The sequence below is a fragment of the Oncorhynchus keta genome, chromosome 17 (assembly GCF_023373465.1).
Source record: "Oncorhynchus keta strain PuntledgeMale-10-30-2019 chromosome 17, Oket_V2, whole genome shotgun sequence".
Lineage (NCBI taxonomy): Eukaryota > Metazoa > Chordata > Actinopteri > Salmoniformes > Salmonidae > Oncorhynchus > Oncorhynchus keta.
In genome coordinates, this window is record NC_068437.1 from 55,218,894 (window position 1) to 55,235,865 (window position 16,972).

A 16,972-nucleotide genomic window follows, 5' to 3' on the forward strand; every position below is an offset into this window, starting at 1 on the left:
ATTACCACTGGTCCTCTCCGTCATATACTGGTCCTCTCCGTTACCACTGGTCCTTCTCCGTTACCACCGGTCCTCTTCGTTACCACCGGTCCTCTCCGTTACCACCGGTCCTTCTCCGTTACCACCCCTTCTCGTTACCACCCCTCCTCTCCGTCACCACTGGTCTTCTCCGCTACCACCGGTCCTTCTCCGTTACTCGGGTCCTCTCTGTTACCACTGGTCTTCTCCGTTACTACTGGTCCTCTCCATTACCACTGGTCTCTCCGTTACCAACCCTCCTCTCCGTTACCACGGTCCTCTCCGCTACCACTGGTCTCTCCGCTACTACTGGTCCTCTCTGTACCACTGGTCCTCTCCGTCACTACTGGTCCTTCTCTCACCACTGGTCCTCTCCGTCACCACTGGTCCTCTTCCGTTACCACCCTCCTCTCCGTTACCACTGGTCCTCTCCGTCACTACTGGTCCTTCTCTCGTTACCATCTGGTTCCTCTCCGTCACCACTGGTCTCTCCGTCACCACTGGTCCTCTCCGTTACCACTGGTCTCTCTCCGTCACCACTGGTCCTCTCCGTTACCACTGGTCCTCTCCGTTACCACTGGTCCTTTCTCCGTCTACTACTGGTCCTCTCCGTTACCACCGGTCCTTCTCCGTTACCACCGGTCCTCTCTCACCACCCGGTCCTCTATCACCACCGGTCCTTCTCCGTTACCACTGGTCCTCTCCGTTACCACCCCTCCTCTCCGTTACCACCCCCTCCTCTCCGTTACCACCCCTCCTCTCCGTTACTACCCCTCCTTCTCTGGTTACCACCCCGTTCCTCTCCGTCTACCACTGGTCTCTTCTCGCTACTACTGGTCTTTCTCTCGCTACTACCGGTCTTTCTTTCTCTGTACCACTGGGTCCTCTCCGCTACTACTGGTCTCTTCTCGTCTACTACTGGTCCTCTCTCGTCACCACTGGTCCTCTCCGTCACCACTGGTCTTTCTCCGTCACCACTGGTCTCTTCTCCGTCACCACTGGTTCTCTCTCTGCTACCACTGGTCCTCTCCGTACCACTGGTCCTCTTCGTCTACCACTGGTCTCCTCTACCACTGTCTCTTCTACTCACTGGTCCTCTCCGCTACCACCGGTCCTCTTCTCTGCTACTACCGGTCTCTTCTCTGGTCCTCTCTACCACTGGTCCTCTTCGCTACTACTGGTCTTTCTCCGTTACTACTGGTCTCTTCTCCGTTACTGGGTTCTTCTCCATTACCACTGGTCTTCTCTCCGTTACCACCCCTTCTTCACCCGTTACCACTGGTCCTCTCCGCTACCACCGGTCTCTCCGTCTACCACCTCTTCTCCGTTACCACTGGTTCTTCTCCGTCACTACCGGTTCTCTCTGTCTACCACGGTTCCTCTCCGTTACCACCCCTCCTCTCCGTTACCACTGGTCCTCTCCGTTACCACCCCTCCTCTCCGTTTACCACTGGTCCTCTCCGTTACCACTATTTCCTCTCCGTTACCACTGGTCCTCTCGTTACCACCCCTCCTCTCCGTTACCACGGTCCTCTCCGTCTACCACTGGTCTCTTCTCTGTACTACTGGTCTCTCTCCGTCACCACTGGTCCTCTCCGTCTACCACGGTCCCTCTCCGTTACTACCCATCTCTCCGTTACCACTGGTCCTCTCCGTCTACCACTGGTCCTCTCCGTCTACTACTGGTCTCTCTCTCTGCTCACCACTGGTCCTCTCCGCTACCACTGGTCTCTCTCTCTACTACTTCCTTCTCTGTCTACTACTGGGGTTCTTCGTGGCTACCTACTGGTCCTCTTCTGCGTTACTACCCCTCCTCTCCGTCACCACTGGTTCTTCCGTCACTACTGGTTCTCTCCGTTACCACTGGTCTTCTCCGCTACTACTGGTTCTCTCTCTGCTACACCGGTCTCTCCTACTCACCTACTGGTCTCTTCTCCGTTACCACCGGTCCTCTTCTCTCCACGTTACCACTGGTCCTCTCCTATTACCTACTGGTCTTCTTCTCTGTTGCAACTCCTGGGTCTCCGTTACCACGGTCCTCTCCGTCACTACTGGTCTCTTCCTTCACCACTGGTTCTCTCCGTCACCACTGGTCCTTCTCCGTCACCACTGGTTCTTCTCTGTTACCACTGGTCTCTTCTTCTACTGGTCCTCTTCCGTACCACTGGTCTCTCTCTTTACCACCTCCTCTCCGTTACACTGGTTCTTCTCCGTTACCACCGGTCTCTCTCCGCTACCACCGGTCCTCTCCCGTTACCACTGGTCTTCTCGTTACCACTGGTTCTCTCCGTTACTTACCGGTCTTCTCGTTACCACCGGTCCTTCTCCGTTACCACTGGTCTCCTTCTCGTTACATTGGTTCTCCTTCTCCGTTACCACCACCCCTCCTCTCCGTTACCACCCTTCCTTTCCGTCACCACTGGTCCTCTCCGTCACCACTGGTCCTCTCCGTCACCACTGGTCTCCTCTCCGTCACCACTGGTCCTCTCCGTTACCACTGGTTCTCTCCGTCACCACTGGTTCTCCGCTACCACTGGTCCTTCTCCGTCTACCACTGGTCCTCTTCCGTCACCACTGGTTCTCTCCGTCACTACTGGTCCTCTCCGTTACCACTGGCTCTCTCTCACCACTGGTCCTCTCCGTCACCACTGGTCCTTCTCCGTCACCACTGGTCTTCTCTCCGTTACCACCCTCTCTCTCCGTTACTACTGGTCCTCTCCGTTACCACTGGTCCTCTCCGTTACCACCTCCTTCTCCGTTACCACTGGTCCTCTCTGGTCACCGTTACTGGTCCTCTCCGTCTACCACTGGTCTCTTCCGCTACCACCGGTCCTCTCCGTCTACCACCGGTCCTCTCCGCTACTACCGGTCTCTTTCTCCGTCCTCTCCGGCTACCACTGGGTCCTCTCCGTCTACCACTGGGTCTCTCTCCGCTACCACTGGGTCCTCTCTGGCTACCACTGGTCTCTCTCCGTCACTACTGGTCTCTCCGTTACCACTGGTCTCTCTGTTACCACTGGTCCTCTCCGTTACCACTGGTCCTCTCCGTCACCACTGGTCTCTTCCGTCACCACTGGTCCTCTCCGTCACCACTGGTCCTCTCTCCGTCACCACTGGTCCTCTCCGTTACCACCTTCCTCCTCCGTTACCACTGGTCTCTCCGTTACCACCCCTCCTCTCCGTTACCACGGTCCTCTCCGTCACCACCGGTCCTCTCCGTCACCACGGTCCTCTCCGTCTACCACCGGTCCTCTTCTCGCTACCACTGGTCCTTCTCCGTCTACCACTGGTCCTCTCTGGCTACCACTGTCCTCTCTGTCTACTACTGGTCCTCTCCGTTACCACTGGTCCTCTCTCCGTTACCACCCCTCCTTCTCCGTTACCACTGGTCCTCTCCGTTACCACTGGTCTCACCGTCACCACTGGTCCTCTCCGTCACCACTGGTCCTCTCCGTCACCACTGGTCCTCTCCGTCACCACTGGTCCTCTCCGTCTACCACTGGTCCTCTCCGTCACCACTGGTCCTCTCCGTTACCACCTCCTCTCCACTGGTCCTCTCTACCACCCCTCCTCTCTCCGTTACCACTGGTCCTCTCCGTTACCACTGGTCCTCTCCACTGGTTACCACTGGTCCTCTCCGTTACCACCCCTCCTCTCCGTTACCACTGGTCCTCTCCGTTACCACCGGTCCTCTCCGTTACCACCGGTCCTCTCCGTTACCACCCCTCCTCTCCGTTACCACCCCTCCTCTCCGTTACCACCACTCCTCTCCGTTACCACCACCCCTCTCCGTTACCACCACCCCTCTCCGTTACCACCCCTCCTCTCCGTTACCACCGGTCCTCTCCGTTACCACGGTCCTCTCCGTCACCACCGGTCCTCTTCGTCACCACCGGGTCCTCCTCTGTTACCACCCCTCCTCTCAGTTACCACCCCTTCTTCTCACTGTTACCACCCCTCCTCTCCGTTACCACCCCTCCTCTCCGTTACCACCCCTCCTCTCCGTTACCACCCCTCCTCTCCGTTACCACCCCTCCTCTCCGTTACCACCCCTCCTCTCCGTTACCACCCCTCCTCTCCGTTACCACCACTCCTCTCCGTTACCACCGGTCCTCTCCGTTACCACCCCTCCTCTCCGTTACCACCCCTCCTCTCCGTCACCACCGCTCCTCTCCGTCACCACCCCTCCTCTCCGTCACCACCCCTCCTCTCCGTTACCACCCCTCCACGCCACAGGAATTGTATTGAAGATGAGAATTGATTATTATAGTCGCGTTCATTTGACAATAAATCATGTCAAGTCAGTCATTTAATGTTGGGTTGGCGGTGGTCCTGTTCCCTTCAGGGTTCAAATAGTATTTGTTTTCTTTCAAATAGTTTTAGCTATGTTTTACTTGAGCTTGCCTGGCACCGTAGAACTAATTAATTTGTCTCAAAAGTTGAACCCAGGTCTGTTTCTCTTAACAGGTTATGGTGTCACACCATAGACAGAAAAGTAGAGAGAGATAGATCTAGTAAGGTTTATATAACAAGAGATGAACATAAATCCCACTGTGTGGTCTTCATGGAGAGGTAGTGACATTAACCTGGGATCACTGAGGTCATTATGGAATCAAATTGTATTATTTACAGGCGCTGAATACAACAGGTGTAGTAGACCTTACAGTGAAATGATGAATACAACAGGTGTAGTAGACCTTACAGAGAAATGCTGTATACAACAGGTGTAGTAGACCTCACAGTGAAATGCTGAATACAACAGGTATAGTAGACCTCACAGTGAAATGCTAAATACAACAGGTGTAGTAGACCTTACAGTGAAATGCTGAATACAACAGGTGTAGTAGACCTTACTGTGAAATGCTTACTGAAAAGCCCTTAACCCACAATGCAATTCAAGAAATAGTTAAGAAAATATTTGCTAAATAAAATAAATTTTAATAAAAAGTAACACAATAAAATTACATAACAATAATGAGGTTCTGTACAGGGGCTACCGAGTCAATGTTTCAGGGGTACAGGTTAGGTGAGGTCATTTGCACACGTAGGTAGGGGTAAAGTGACTCGTTAATGACTTGGGTGACTGGTGTCTTTGACACTGTTTTTTGTCCTTCCTAGAAATAGATTTGGGACATTTCAGACGGTCCTGAGAACATACAGTGCATTCAGAAAGTATTCAGACCCCTTGACTTTTTCCACATTTTGTTGCGTTTACAACCTTAAGTATTCAGACCCTTTACCCTTTACAGCCTCATCTTTCTGACGCTACAAGCTTGTCACACCTGTATTTGGGTTGTTTCTCCCATTCTTCTCTGCAGATCCTCTCAAGCTCTGTCAGGTTGGATGGGGAGGGTCGTTGCACAGATGGTTTCAGTTTTCTCCAGAGATGTTTGATCGGGTTCAAGTCCGGGCTCTGGCTGGGCCACTTAAGGACGTTCGGAGATTTGTCCCGAAGCCTCTCCAGCATTGTCTTGACTGTGTGCTTAGGGTCGTTGTCCTGTTGGAAAGTGAACCTTCACCCCAGTCTCAGGTCCAGTGGGCAGTGTGGAGATTGATTGAGATTGCATCATCTGTGGATCTGTTGTGGCGGTACGCGAATTGGTGTGGGTCTAGGGTTTCCGGGATAATGGTGTTTATGTGAGACATGACCAGCCTTTCAAAGCACTTCATGGCTACCGACGTGAGTGTTACGGGGCGGTAGTCATTTAGGCAGGTTACCTTCACTTTTATGGTGGTCTGCTTGAAACATGTAGGTATTACAGACTCGGTCAGGGAGAGGTTGGAAATGTCATTGAAGACACTTGCCAGTTAGTCCGCACATACTCTGAGTACACGACCTGGTAATCCATCTGCCCAGCTGCCTTGCGAATGTTGACCTCTTTAAAGGTCATTTATGGAGAAATAGTGAAATTACCCTGCGACTACTAAGGTCTTTATGGAGAGATCTCGCTAGGGGGCCCCCAACCCAATCTCCCATGGCAAAAACCTCCCTCCCTCTAGGGGGCCCCCAACCCAATCTCCCATGGCAAAAACCTCCCTCCCTCTAGGGGGCCCCCAACCCAATCTCCCATGGCAAAAACCTCCCTCCCTCTAGGGGGCCCCCAACCCAAGGTGGACCGGCCCTGGACCTGACTGTCTAGATTCTAGATTATGGATGATAACATGAGTCCTGAAATTAAGTTTTTGTTGATATCGTATGTAGATAGGTGTTATGAAGAATGCCCAGTGAATGTAGATGGGGGTATAGTTTTCAGATTTATGAAGAATGTAGATGGGGGTATAGTTTTCAGCTTGATGTAGAATGTCCAGTGAATGAAGATGGGGGTATAGTTTTCAGATTTATGAAGAATGTAGATGGGGGTATAGTTTTCAGATTTATGAAGAATGTAGATGGGGGTATAGTTTTCAGATTTATGAAGAATGTAGATGGGGGTATAGTTTTCAGCTTGATGTAGAATGTCCAGTGAATGAAGATGGGGGTATAGTTTTCAGATTTATTTAGATTTGGGATAGTAATGTCTCCATACCATTTGGGGGTATAGTTTTCAGCTTGATGTAGAATGTCCAGTGAATGAAGAACCAGATTTATTTAGATTTGGGATAGTAATGTCTCCATTCCATTTGGCCCGTCTACCGTGACCTCTTTGACCCCTAACCTCTGACCGATGGCATTTCCTCCCACAGTTCTGTCCCCCATCTTGTGGAATGGTGTGTATACACAGGAGAAGGTCATCATTCAATGGACTAAACTATCCCACAGTTCTCATCTTGTGGAATGGTGTATACCAGGAGAAGGTTATCATTCAATCTTGACCTCTGACCTCTGGAATGGTCCCTCATCTTGTGGAATGGTGTGTATACAAGAGAAGGTCATCATTCAATGGACTAAACTATAACCCATGACCTCTGACCCCCCTCCAGGTCTATCCCTCATCTTGTGGAATGGTGTGTATACACAGGAGAAGGTTATCATTCAATGGACTAAACTATAACCCATGACCTCTGACCCCCCTCCAGGTCTATCCCTCATCTCGTGGAATGGTGTGTATACACAGGAGAGGTTATCATTCAATGGGTTATCACCTCTGACCCCCCTCCAGGTCTATCAATGAAGGTTATCATTCAATGGACTAAACTATAACCCATGACCTCTGACCCCCCCCCCCCTCCAGGTCTATCCCTCATCTTGTGGAATGGTGTGTATACACAGGAGAAGGTTATCATTCAATGGACTCTGCTCAGTGAGGCATGCTACTTTGCTGTCCAGTTTTTAGGTGAGAGCACACATTATTTTCATATTGGTATTTAATATATAAATTCATGCTTATGCTGCAAACCTATTACCGTATATATTATTCTACAATGAGCCTTATTGCTCTATGTCATGCTGTCCAATCAGATTGTGTAATACGCTAACGGCGCCCTCTAGTGTTGGAGACGTAGTAGTACTGTTTGGAGTCTGGCTCAGATACCGCTGTTGAAACGTCATAGTTATTACAGATGAGGGATTATATCTCCATGACAGAGTGTCGTCCGTTATCTATCAGTCAGTCCGTCTCTTTATGTGAGAGAGAGACAGAGTTTTATTGTTATTTTTGTTTTACTGTCGTCTCAACCCTGTCTTGTTGCAGTTACGTCTGTCACCCTGGTGGAGATGGGCTCGTTGCCCAACTCTGCCGTCCTCCTCCTCCTCAGCCGGGTGCTCTTCCTCCTGGTCACTCTCTTCTATTACTACCACCTGGGGAGAGGACGAGCCAAGAAGATCTGAGATGGAGGGGAGGAGAGAGGACGAGCCAAGATGATCTGAGAGCAGGGAGGGGAGGGGACTGAGTCCACGGGGGGGGGGGGGCTCGGCTGAGTTAGGTTGTCTGGGGGGGGGTGGGTGGGTACTTTCAGATATTTAAGCTGGGGTTTATTGAATGAAGCGAAATGTTCACAATGTCGCAGCTAGTAATGTAATGTGTAGAGCTGACATTATTCACAGTTCTACATGACAAACCAGCATGGCAGATCTATACATTACATGTATAACGTTCTACCTTTCTGGTCAGGGATGTGGGGGCGGGGCTTATCAGGGAGGTGATGTGGGGGCGGGGCTTATCAGGGAGGTGATGCGGGGCTTATCAGGGAGGTGGGGGGGGACGGGAGGTGATTCCCTGATAAGCCCCGCCCCCCCCACATCACCTCCCACAAATGGTAGTCTCATTTGTTCTCTATATGGAAATGAGAAAGGGTCTGATTGTGAACTGGGTGATTGTTGTCGTCCTCCAAACACTGTACTCTACTCGTGTGTGTAGGGGGGTTCTGTGTAAAAAAAAAAAAAAAAGTGTGTATTCATTTTAAGTCATGTTTTTCTTGTACAGTATCTCCCTTCCGCCCAGTCACGTGACTTAGTGCTTACGTCCCAAATAACAACCTATTCCCTATGTAGTGCACTACCTTTTGAGCAAAAGTAGAGTCGTATGGGCCCTGATGAAAGTAGTGCACTGTATAGGAAATAAGTAGCTTTTTTGGGGGGGACCGTTCCAAGATGTACAGAGTAATTTAAAACACTATACTGTATTAGTATCATTTGAATGGTTTTTTTGTTTTTGTTGTTCAAATGTGATCTTTTGGTAGTTTCAGTTTGAATATACTGAAGGCTCAAGGACAAAGAGTTTGTTAGTTTAAAGATGTTCCATTTTTATGGTGTTGGTTGGTTGGTGACATTGTTATTGCTCCTGTGCACTAAGGTGAAACCTGGATATCTTTGCTCTCTGTCTCTCTGCCTCTCTCTGTCTCTCTCTGTCTCTCTCTGTCTCTCTCTGTCTCTCTCTGTCTCTCTCTGTCTCTCTCTCTGTCTCTCTCTGTCTCTCTCTGTCTCTCTGTCTCTCTCTGTCTCTCTCTGTCTCTCTCTGTCTCTGTCTCTCTGTCTCTCTGTCTCTCTGTCTCTGTCTGTGTGTCTCTGTCTCATGTTTATCTGTGTCTCTCTGTCTGTCTCTCTCTCTGTCTCTGTCTGTGTGTCTCTCTGTCTCTGTCTGTGTGTCTCTCTGTCTCTGTCTGTGTGTCTCTCTGTCTCTGTCTGTGTGTCTCTCTTTCTCGTGTTTATCTGTTTCGTTCAGCTGTTCATTTAACCAGCAGAATGTCCGCTATAGGTAGACTGCTGGTAAGGCAGAGCGGTACAGTAAAACGGAATCGCACTAATTCAAATAAAATATCTAGAACAGACATTTCAAGTCGACCGTGTTCTATTTATATGATCTGACATGCTGCCCTTGTCTCTAAACTGAAAGGTGATCAGACCTGCTGCCCTTGTCTCTAAACTGAAAGGTGATCTGACCTGCTGCCCTTGTCTCTAAACTGAAAGGTGATCAGACCTGCTGCCCTTGTCTCTAAACTGAAAGGTGATCAGACCTGCTGCCCTTGTCTCTAAACTGAAAGGTGATCAGACCTGCTGCCCTTGTCTCTAAACTGAAAGGTGATCAGACCTGCTGCCCTTGTCTCTAAACTGAAAGGTGATCAGACCTGCTGCCCTTGTCTCTAAACTGAAAGGTGATCAGACCTGCTGCCCTTGTCTCTAAACTGAAAGGTGATCTGACCTGCTGCCCTTGTCTCTAAACTGAAAGGTGATCAGACCTGCTGCCCTTGTCTCTAAACTGAAAGGTGATCAGACCTGCTCATGGTGAAGCCATTGTCCAGCTGACAGACCGGTATAATGTGTGGATCAGCATCTAGATATATATACTGTCTGTTCTTAATGCTGCGTCAGAACACAGGGAGGTCTCAGTCTGTCCAATGGGCATAGAGAACGCATACTGTACATGATAGAGATGCCTCATCCTCTAACGTGATATTGAGGGCGAGCTGACGATATGAAGCGCGTCGGGAATAGTCATTTTACAGGGATATGACCCCCTTTCTAATTCGGCAAGTTTGACTTGAAGGTCAATTCCACTCCCAACATGATATTTTGTTGTATTCGTTTCATTCGTCCACTGTTGATACAGTCCCCCAAAAAATGTTTTGCAGTGCAGCAATCAAGTTTTCAAGATCTAGAACTTTGAAAAACGCTAATTGTCACTTGCCACCATCAATCAGCCTACTGTATAATTACACTGAAATATTTAGTATTTATACAAAAGTTTAACTTGAACATAATGTCACATGTTTCATAAATAACAGGGGATTTAAAGGAAGCATTTCACTGTCGGTCTACACCTGTTTGTTTACAAAGCATGTGACCAATAACATTTTAGATTTGACCCCTACAGCCATCTGGTTACAGATGATCTCTTTTGTGTGTTCATGGTTGATGTCAAGATGGTTTATGTAGAGAGAGAAGGACATTTGTTTTATTTTTTACGGTGTACTTTCGATGTGACCAGCAGAGCGTGCCAGTGTTAGTCAGGATCCTCTTTATTGGTGACAACGGCACAAGTTTTATACACACCATATCTATCTGTAGTCTTTGCCTTAAACTTTTCAAAGAACAGTCACCAACCAACATCCACTTCACTTGATACATGTAAATAAAAGTAGCCATATACTGTATCACTGCGGTGTGATGTCGTTATTTTCAACCTAACAGGTTCTAAAGTTCCATTCTGGGATTTAAGGAGATGTCATTTTAATGTTGTGTAACTTGCTGTGTCTGGGGTCTAAGCCCTGCATTTGGAAAGTATTCAGACCCCTTGACTTTTTCCACATTTTGCAACGTTACAGCCTTATTCTAAAATGTATGAAATGCCCCCCCCCCCTCATCAATCTACACACACTACCCCATAATGACATCACAATACCCCATAATGACATCACAATACCCCATAATGACATCACAATACCCCATAATGACATCACAATACCCCATAATGAAATAGCAAAAACTGTTTATTTTAAATTGACACATTTGATTAAATATACAAAATATCACATTTCAATAATAATTCAGACCCTTTTCTCAGTACTTTGTTGAAGCACCTGAAGCAGTCTTGGGTAGGACGCTACAAGCTTGTCACACCTGTATTTGGGGTGTTTCTCCCATTCTTCTCTGCAGATCCTCTCAAGCTCTGTCAGGCTGGATGGGGCGCGTCGCTGCACAGCTATTTTCAGATCTCTCGATGTTTGATCGGATTCAAGTCCGGGCTCTGGCTGGTCCACTCAAGGACATTCAGAGACCTGTCCTGAAGACACTCCTGCGTTTTCTTGGCTGTGTGCTTAGGGTCATTGTCCTCTTGGAAGGTGAACCTTCACCCCAGTCTCAACCTGCTCCAGAGCCCTCAGGACCTTTCATCAAGGATCTCTCTGTACTTTGCTCCGTTCATCTTTCCCTCGATCCTGAATAGTCTCCCAGTCCCTGCCGCTGAAAAACATCCCCACAGCATGATGCTGCCGCCCCATGCTTCACCGTAGGGATGGTGACAGGTTTCCTCTAGACGTGAAGCTTGGCATTCAGGCCAAAGAGTTCAATCTTGGTTTCATCAGACCAGAGAATATTTTTTCTCATGGTCGAAGTCTTTAGGCGCCTTTTGGCAAACTCCAAGCGTGCTTACAAGTGCCTTTTACTGAGGAGTCTGGCCACTCTACCATAAAGGACTGATTGATGGAGTGCTGCAGAGATGGTTGTCTTTCTGGAAGGTTCTCCCATCTCCACAGAGGAACTCTGGAGCTCTGTCAGAGTGACCATCGTTTCTTGGTCACCTCCCTGACCAAGGTCCTTCTCCCTCGATTGCTTGGTTTGGCCTGGCGGCCAGCTCTAGGAAGAGTATTGGTGGTTCCTAGCTTCCACCATTTTAAGAATGATGGAGGCCATTGTGTTCTTGGGGACCTTCAATGCTGAATAAATGTTTTGGTACCCTTCCCCAGATCTGTGCCTTGACACAATCCTGTCTCGGAGCTCTACCCACAATTCCTTCGACCTCGTGGCATGGTTTTTGCTTTGACATGCACTGTCAACTGTGGCTCCAAGGATGATCAATGAAAACAGGATGCACATGAGCTCAATTTCGAGTCTCATAGCAAAGTGTCTGAATATTTAGTTTAATTTGTGAACGATTCTAAAAAAATTTAAATGTACTTTTTTTTTGCTTTGTCATTATGAAGTGCACTGCATTATGGGGTATTGTGTGTAGTTAATGAAATATATTTATTTAATCCATTTTAGAATAAGGCTGTAACAATGTGGGAAAATATCAAGGGGTCTGAATACTTTCTGAATGTGCTGTATATGGACTTGTGGTGTTTTGATGTTAGTTAATCGCATGCGGTATAGTCCATTTGTGTACTGAAATATGGCACCTGTAAATATATATATTTTTTGTAGCACATTTTATACTAGTAGTACACAAAGGTGTGATCATGCATGACCAACGTGTTAATTCTTAATTTTTTAAATTTCACTTTTATTTAACCGGGGAGGCCAGTTGAGAACACCTTTATTTCACCAGGTAGGCCAGTTGAAAACACCTTTATTTAACCAGGTAGGCTAGTTGAGAACACCTTTATTTAACCAGGTAGGCTAGTTGAGAACACCTTTATTTAACCAGGTAGGCCAGTTGAGAACACCTTTATTTAACCAGGTAGGCTAGTTGAGAACACCTTTATTTAACCAGGTAGGCCAGTTGAGAACACCTTTATTTAACCAGGTAGGCTAGTTGAGAACACCTTTATTTAACCAGGTAGGCCAGTTGAGAACACCTTTATTTAACCAGGGAGGCCAGTTGAGAACACCTTTATTTAACCAGGTAGGCTAGTTGAGAACACCTTTATTTAACCAGGTAGGCCAGTTGAGAACACCTTTATTTAACCAGGTAGGCCAGTTGAGAACACCTTTATTTAACCAGGTAGGCTAGTTGAGAACACCTTTATTTAACCAGGTAGGCCAGTTGAGAACACCTTTATTTAACCATTGAGGCCAGTTGAGAACACCTTTATTTAACCAGGTAGGCTAGTTGAGAACACCTTTATTTAACCAGGTAGGCCAGTTGAGAACACCTTTATTTAACCAGGGAGGCCAGTTGAGAACACCTTTATTTAACCAGGTAGGCCAGTTGAGAACACCTTTATTTAACCAGGGAGGCCAGTTGAGAACACCTTTATTTAACCAGGTAGGCTAGTTGAGAACACCTTTATTTAACCAGGTAGGCTAGTTGAGAACACCTTTATTTAACCAGGTAGGCCAGTTGAGAACACCTTTATTTAACCAGGTAGGCCAGTTGAGAACACCTTTATTTAACCAGGTAGGCCAGTTGAGAACACCTTTATTTAACCAGGTAGGCTAGTTGAGAACACCTTTATTTAACCAGGTAGGCCAGTTGAGAACACCTTTATTTAACCAGGTAGGCCAGTTGAGAACACCTTTATTTAACCAGGTAGGCCAGTTGAGAACACCTTTATTTAACCAGGTAGGCCAGTTGGGAACACCTTTATTTAACCAGGTAGGCCAGTTGAGAACACCTTTATTTAACCAGGTAGGCCAGTTGGGAACACCTTTATTTAACCAGGTAGGCCAGTTGAGAACAAGTTCTCATTTACAACGACCTGGCCAAGATAAAGCACAGCACATACAACAGAGTTACACATGGAATAAACAAAATACACAGTCAATAACACAGTAGAGTCAATGGTGACAAAATGGGTGTTAGTCATGAACAGAATGAAGCTATTATAGTTCTGGCAAAACGGGGAGATATATTATATTTCTATGTTTGTGCGTGGTGGAGTTGTTTCTGTATTTTTCACGTGATCTCTGCCTTCCCATAGCTAGGTGGACCAGTCATAGTCAGGACATTAATCTGCAGATAGCTAGGTGGACCAGTCATAGTCAGTACATTCATCTTCAGATAGCTAGGTGGACCAGTCATAGTCAGTACATTCATCTTCAGATAGCTAGGTGGACCAGTCATAGTCAGGACATTCATCTTCAGACAGCTAGGTGGACCAGTCATAGTCAGGACATTAATCTTCAGACAGCTAGGTGGACCAGTCATAGTCAGGACATTCATCTTCAGACAGCTAGGTGGACCAGTCATAGTCAGTACATTCATCTTCAGATAGCTAGGTGGACCAGTCATAGTCAGGACATTCATCTTCAGACAGCTAGGTGGACCAGTCATAGTCAGGACATTCATCTTCAGACAGCTAGGTGGACCAGTCATAGTCAGGACATTCATCTTCAGACAGCTAGGTGGACCAGTCATAGTCAGGACATTCATCTTCAGACAGCTAGGTGGACCAGTCATAGTCAGGACATTCATCTTCAGACAGCTAGGTGGACCAGTCATAGTCAGGACATTAATCTTCAGACAGCTAGGTGGACCAGTCATAGTCAGGACATTCATCTTCAGACAGCTAGGTGGACCAGTCATAGTCAGGACATTAATCTTCAGACAGCTAGGTGGACCAGTCATAGTCAGGACATTCATCTTCAGACAGCTAGGTGGACCAGTCATAGTCAGGACATTAATCTTCAGATAGCTAGGTGGACCAGTCATAGTCAGGACATTCATCTTCAGACAGCTAGGTGGACCAGTCATAGTCAGGACATTCATCTTCAGACAGCTAGGTGGACCAGTCATAGTCAGGACATTCATCTTCAGACAGCTAGGTGGACCAGTCATAGTCAGTACATTCATCTTCAGATAGCTAGGTGGACCAGTCATAGTCAGGACATTCATCTTCAGACAGCTAGGTGGACCAGTCATAGTCAGGACATTCATCTTCAGATAGCTAGGTGGACCAGTCATAGTCAGGACATTAATCTTCAGATAGCTAGGTGGACCAGTCATAGTCAGGACATTAATCTTCAGATAGCTAGGTGGACCAGTCATAGTCAGGACATTCATCTTCAGATAGCTAGGTGGACCAGTCATAGTCAGGACATTAATCTTCAGACAGCTAGGTGAGATGACCACATATCTCAGTCCATAGTAAGCACATTTTCCCCTCTACCAGTGGATTCTGAACCTCGTGACTCACTTCCATGTATTTTAACTATTCCAGAGTCTGTCTCGGAACTCTTGTTATCCAATTACCAAGCCCTGATTCTGGTGAGCAAGTTCAGGGCTACAACAAAATGTGGAGAAGTCGGGGTCCCCGAAGGAGAGAAACCACTGCTCTAGTCTAACTGGATTCCCAGTCCGGATCTGTGAATCCACACCACATCTTGGCTCTGTCTGAAAATGTTAATTGCTGTGAAATGTTTCCTTCCTCAATTCCTTTCTAAGCTCATTTGACGAGGAGGTCCGAGGGAGGGACATTGGATCCTCTCCTCCAATGGGCTTTGAGAGGAATTTTTAGGAAATGTTGTCAACCAATCCACTTACCCTCTTTTCCCACAGCTCACATCTACAGTCCTTGCTGTATGTCTTAACAAAATCTACACGCTCAGAATGGAAGTCTGTCTCTCATTGTGCTGGATAGAAAACACAGATGTGTTACAGTGAGAAAGAAGCGCATGATGCCCATACGAGGGTAAATGACCATGTTGAGTCCTGTCTGAGAAGGTTGTAAAGTCCTGGTTCTCTAGTGGTTGTCGGTTTTGTGGTTCCGTGAGTGCTGCAAGGCAGGCCCGATGTTGCTTGTTCCCATGGTTACTGTACTGCACGGTATAGCACAGATGAGACACACACACACTAGTAAGTATCCCTTTCACAGTGTTTAATGAGTAGTCAGCACTCCTCCTTGACTCTGTGTCCCTGGCCTATACAGCAGGCCCTCCCTATCTGGCAAACATGGTAATTATGAAGTTAAAAAAAATGTTGAAATGACCAAAGAGCTACTTATTTTGGTGGGGAGGGAGGGATAGATGGAGGACAGATTAAGAGAGGTGGTGCTCTGTAAAGAGAACTCTATTTCAGTAATGTGTTCTGACTGGGGCTTTCAGCTGGACGGGGGCTTTCAGCTGGACGGGGGCTTTCAGCTGGACGGGGGCTTTCAGCTGACCCGGGGCTTTCAGCTGACCTGGGGCTTTCAGCTGACCTGGGGCTTTCAGCTGGACGGGGGCTTTCAGCTGGACGGGGGCTTTCAGCTGGACGGGGGCTTTCAGCTGACCCGGGGCTTTCAGCTGACCTGGGGCTTTCAGCTGACAGCTCATTACAGAACATGATCAATACTGTTTGTTTTTAGTTTTTTCATGTGGACGCATTATATTGTACCTCAAATTAGAAATATGTTACGGATTTCCATTGTTTTAGTTGGAAATAAAGAAATAATTTGTTCATTTTGGAGACTCCTGTCGTGTTTTATTCTGCGAAGTTTGTCATGAATTATACTTTAGTGAATATGGACACCCCTTCCAATTAGTGGATTCGGCTATTTCAGCCACACCCGTTGCTGACGGGTGTATAAAATCGAGCACGCAGCCATGCAATCTCCATAGACAAACATTAGCAGTAGAATGGCCTTTTACTAAAGAGCTCAGTGACTTTCAACGTGGCACCGTCATACATTCCAACAAGTCAGTTTGTAATATTTCTGTCCTGCTAGAGCTGCCCTGGTCAACTTTAAGTGCTGAAACGTCTAGGAGCAACAACGGCTCAGCCGCGAGGTGGTAGTCCACACAAAATCCACAGAACGGGTCGGCCGAGTGCTGAAGCGCACATAGCATGTCAAATTCCTCTGTCCTCGGTTGGAACACTCACGTCGAACGGCCTCTGGAATCAAAGACGGCATAATAACTGTCCGTCGGGAGCTTCATGAAATGGGTTTCCATGGCAGATCAGTCTTACAAAAGCCGCCATTGTACTTTGGAGCAGTGGAAACGCATTCTCTGGAGTGATGAATCACGCTTCAACAATCTGGCAGTCCGACAGAAGAATCTGGGTTTGGCGGAATCCAGGAGAACGCTACCTGCCCCAATGCGTATTGACAACTGTAAAGTTTGGTGGAGGAGGAATAATGTCCTTCGGGCTGTTTTTCATGGTTCAGGCCCCTCAGTTCCAGTGAAGGGAAATCTTAATGCTACAGCATAAAATGATGT

At 47.5% G+C, this 16,972-nt stretch overlaps 2 protein-coding genes and 2 long non-coding RNA genes across 5 annotated transcripts in view; 3 read left to right on the forward strand and 1 right to left on the reverse strand.

Annotated features, from left to right (window-relative positions):
* LOC118378873 (tumor protein p53-inducible protein 11-like) overlaps window positions 1-7,850 on the forward strand; it is a 119,623-nt gene extending 111,773 nt beyond the window's left edge. For both annotated transcript variants that reach the window (XM_052466577.1, XM_052466579.1), the window contains 2 exons: window positions 7,191-7,292; window positions 7,650-7,850. In XM_052466577.1, coding sequence (XP_052322537.1) covers window positions 7,191-7,292; window positions 7,650-7,786 — 239 coding nt within the window. In that variant the 3' untranslated portion in view covers window positions 7,787-7,850. The remainder of the gene's footprint in view (window positions 1-7,190; window positions 7,293-7,649) is intronic.
* Window positions 7,851-9,141: 1,291 nt separating this feature from the next.
* Window positions 9,142-10,548, forward strand: LOC127908374 (uncharacterized). Its single transcript, XR_008067048.1, has 2 exons — window positions 9,142-9,290; window positions 9,365-10,548. It is a non-coding gene; the product is annotated as an uncharacterized LOC127908374 (long non-coding RNA).
* LOC127908373 (uncharacterized) lies at window positions 9,151-9,745 on the reverse strand. The gene is made up of 3 exons (XR_008067047.1): window positions 9,597-9,745; window positions 9,338-9,559; window positions 9,151-9,300 (listed from the first exon to the last, which is right to left on the reverse strand). It is a non-coding gene; the product is annotated as an uncharacterized LOC127908373 (long non-coding RNA).
* A 1,706-nt stretch (window positions 10,549-12,254) lies between the features above and the next one.
* LOC127908475 (involucrin-like) lies at window positions 12,255-15,968 on the forward strand. The gene is made up of 3 exons (XM_052467030.1): window positions 12,255-12,259; window positions 13,655-13,843; window positions 14,180-15,968. The coding sequence occupies exons 1-3, from the start codon at window positions 12,255-12,257 to the stop codon at window positions 14,895-14,897; spliced, it is 912 nt and encodes a 303-aa protein (XP_052322990.1). The 3' UTR covers window positions 14,898-15,968.
* Window positions 15,969-16,972: the final 1,004 nt, after the last annotated feature.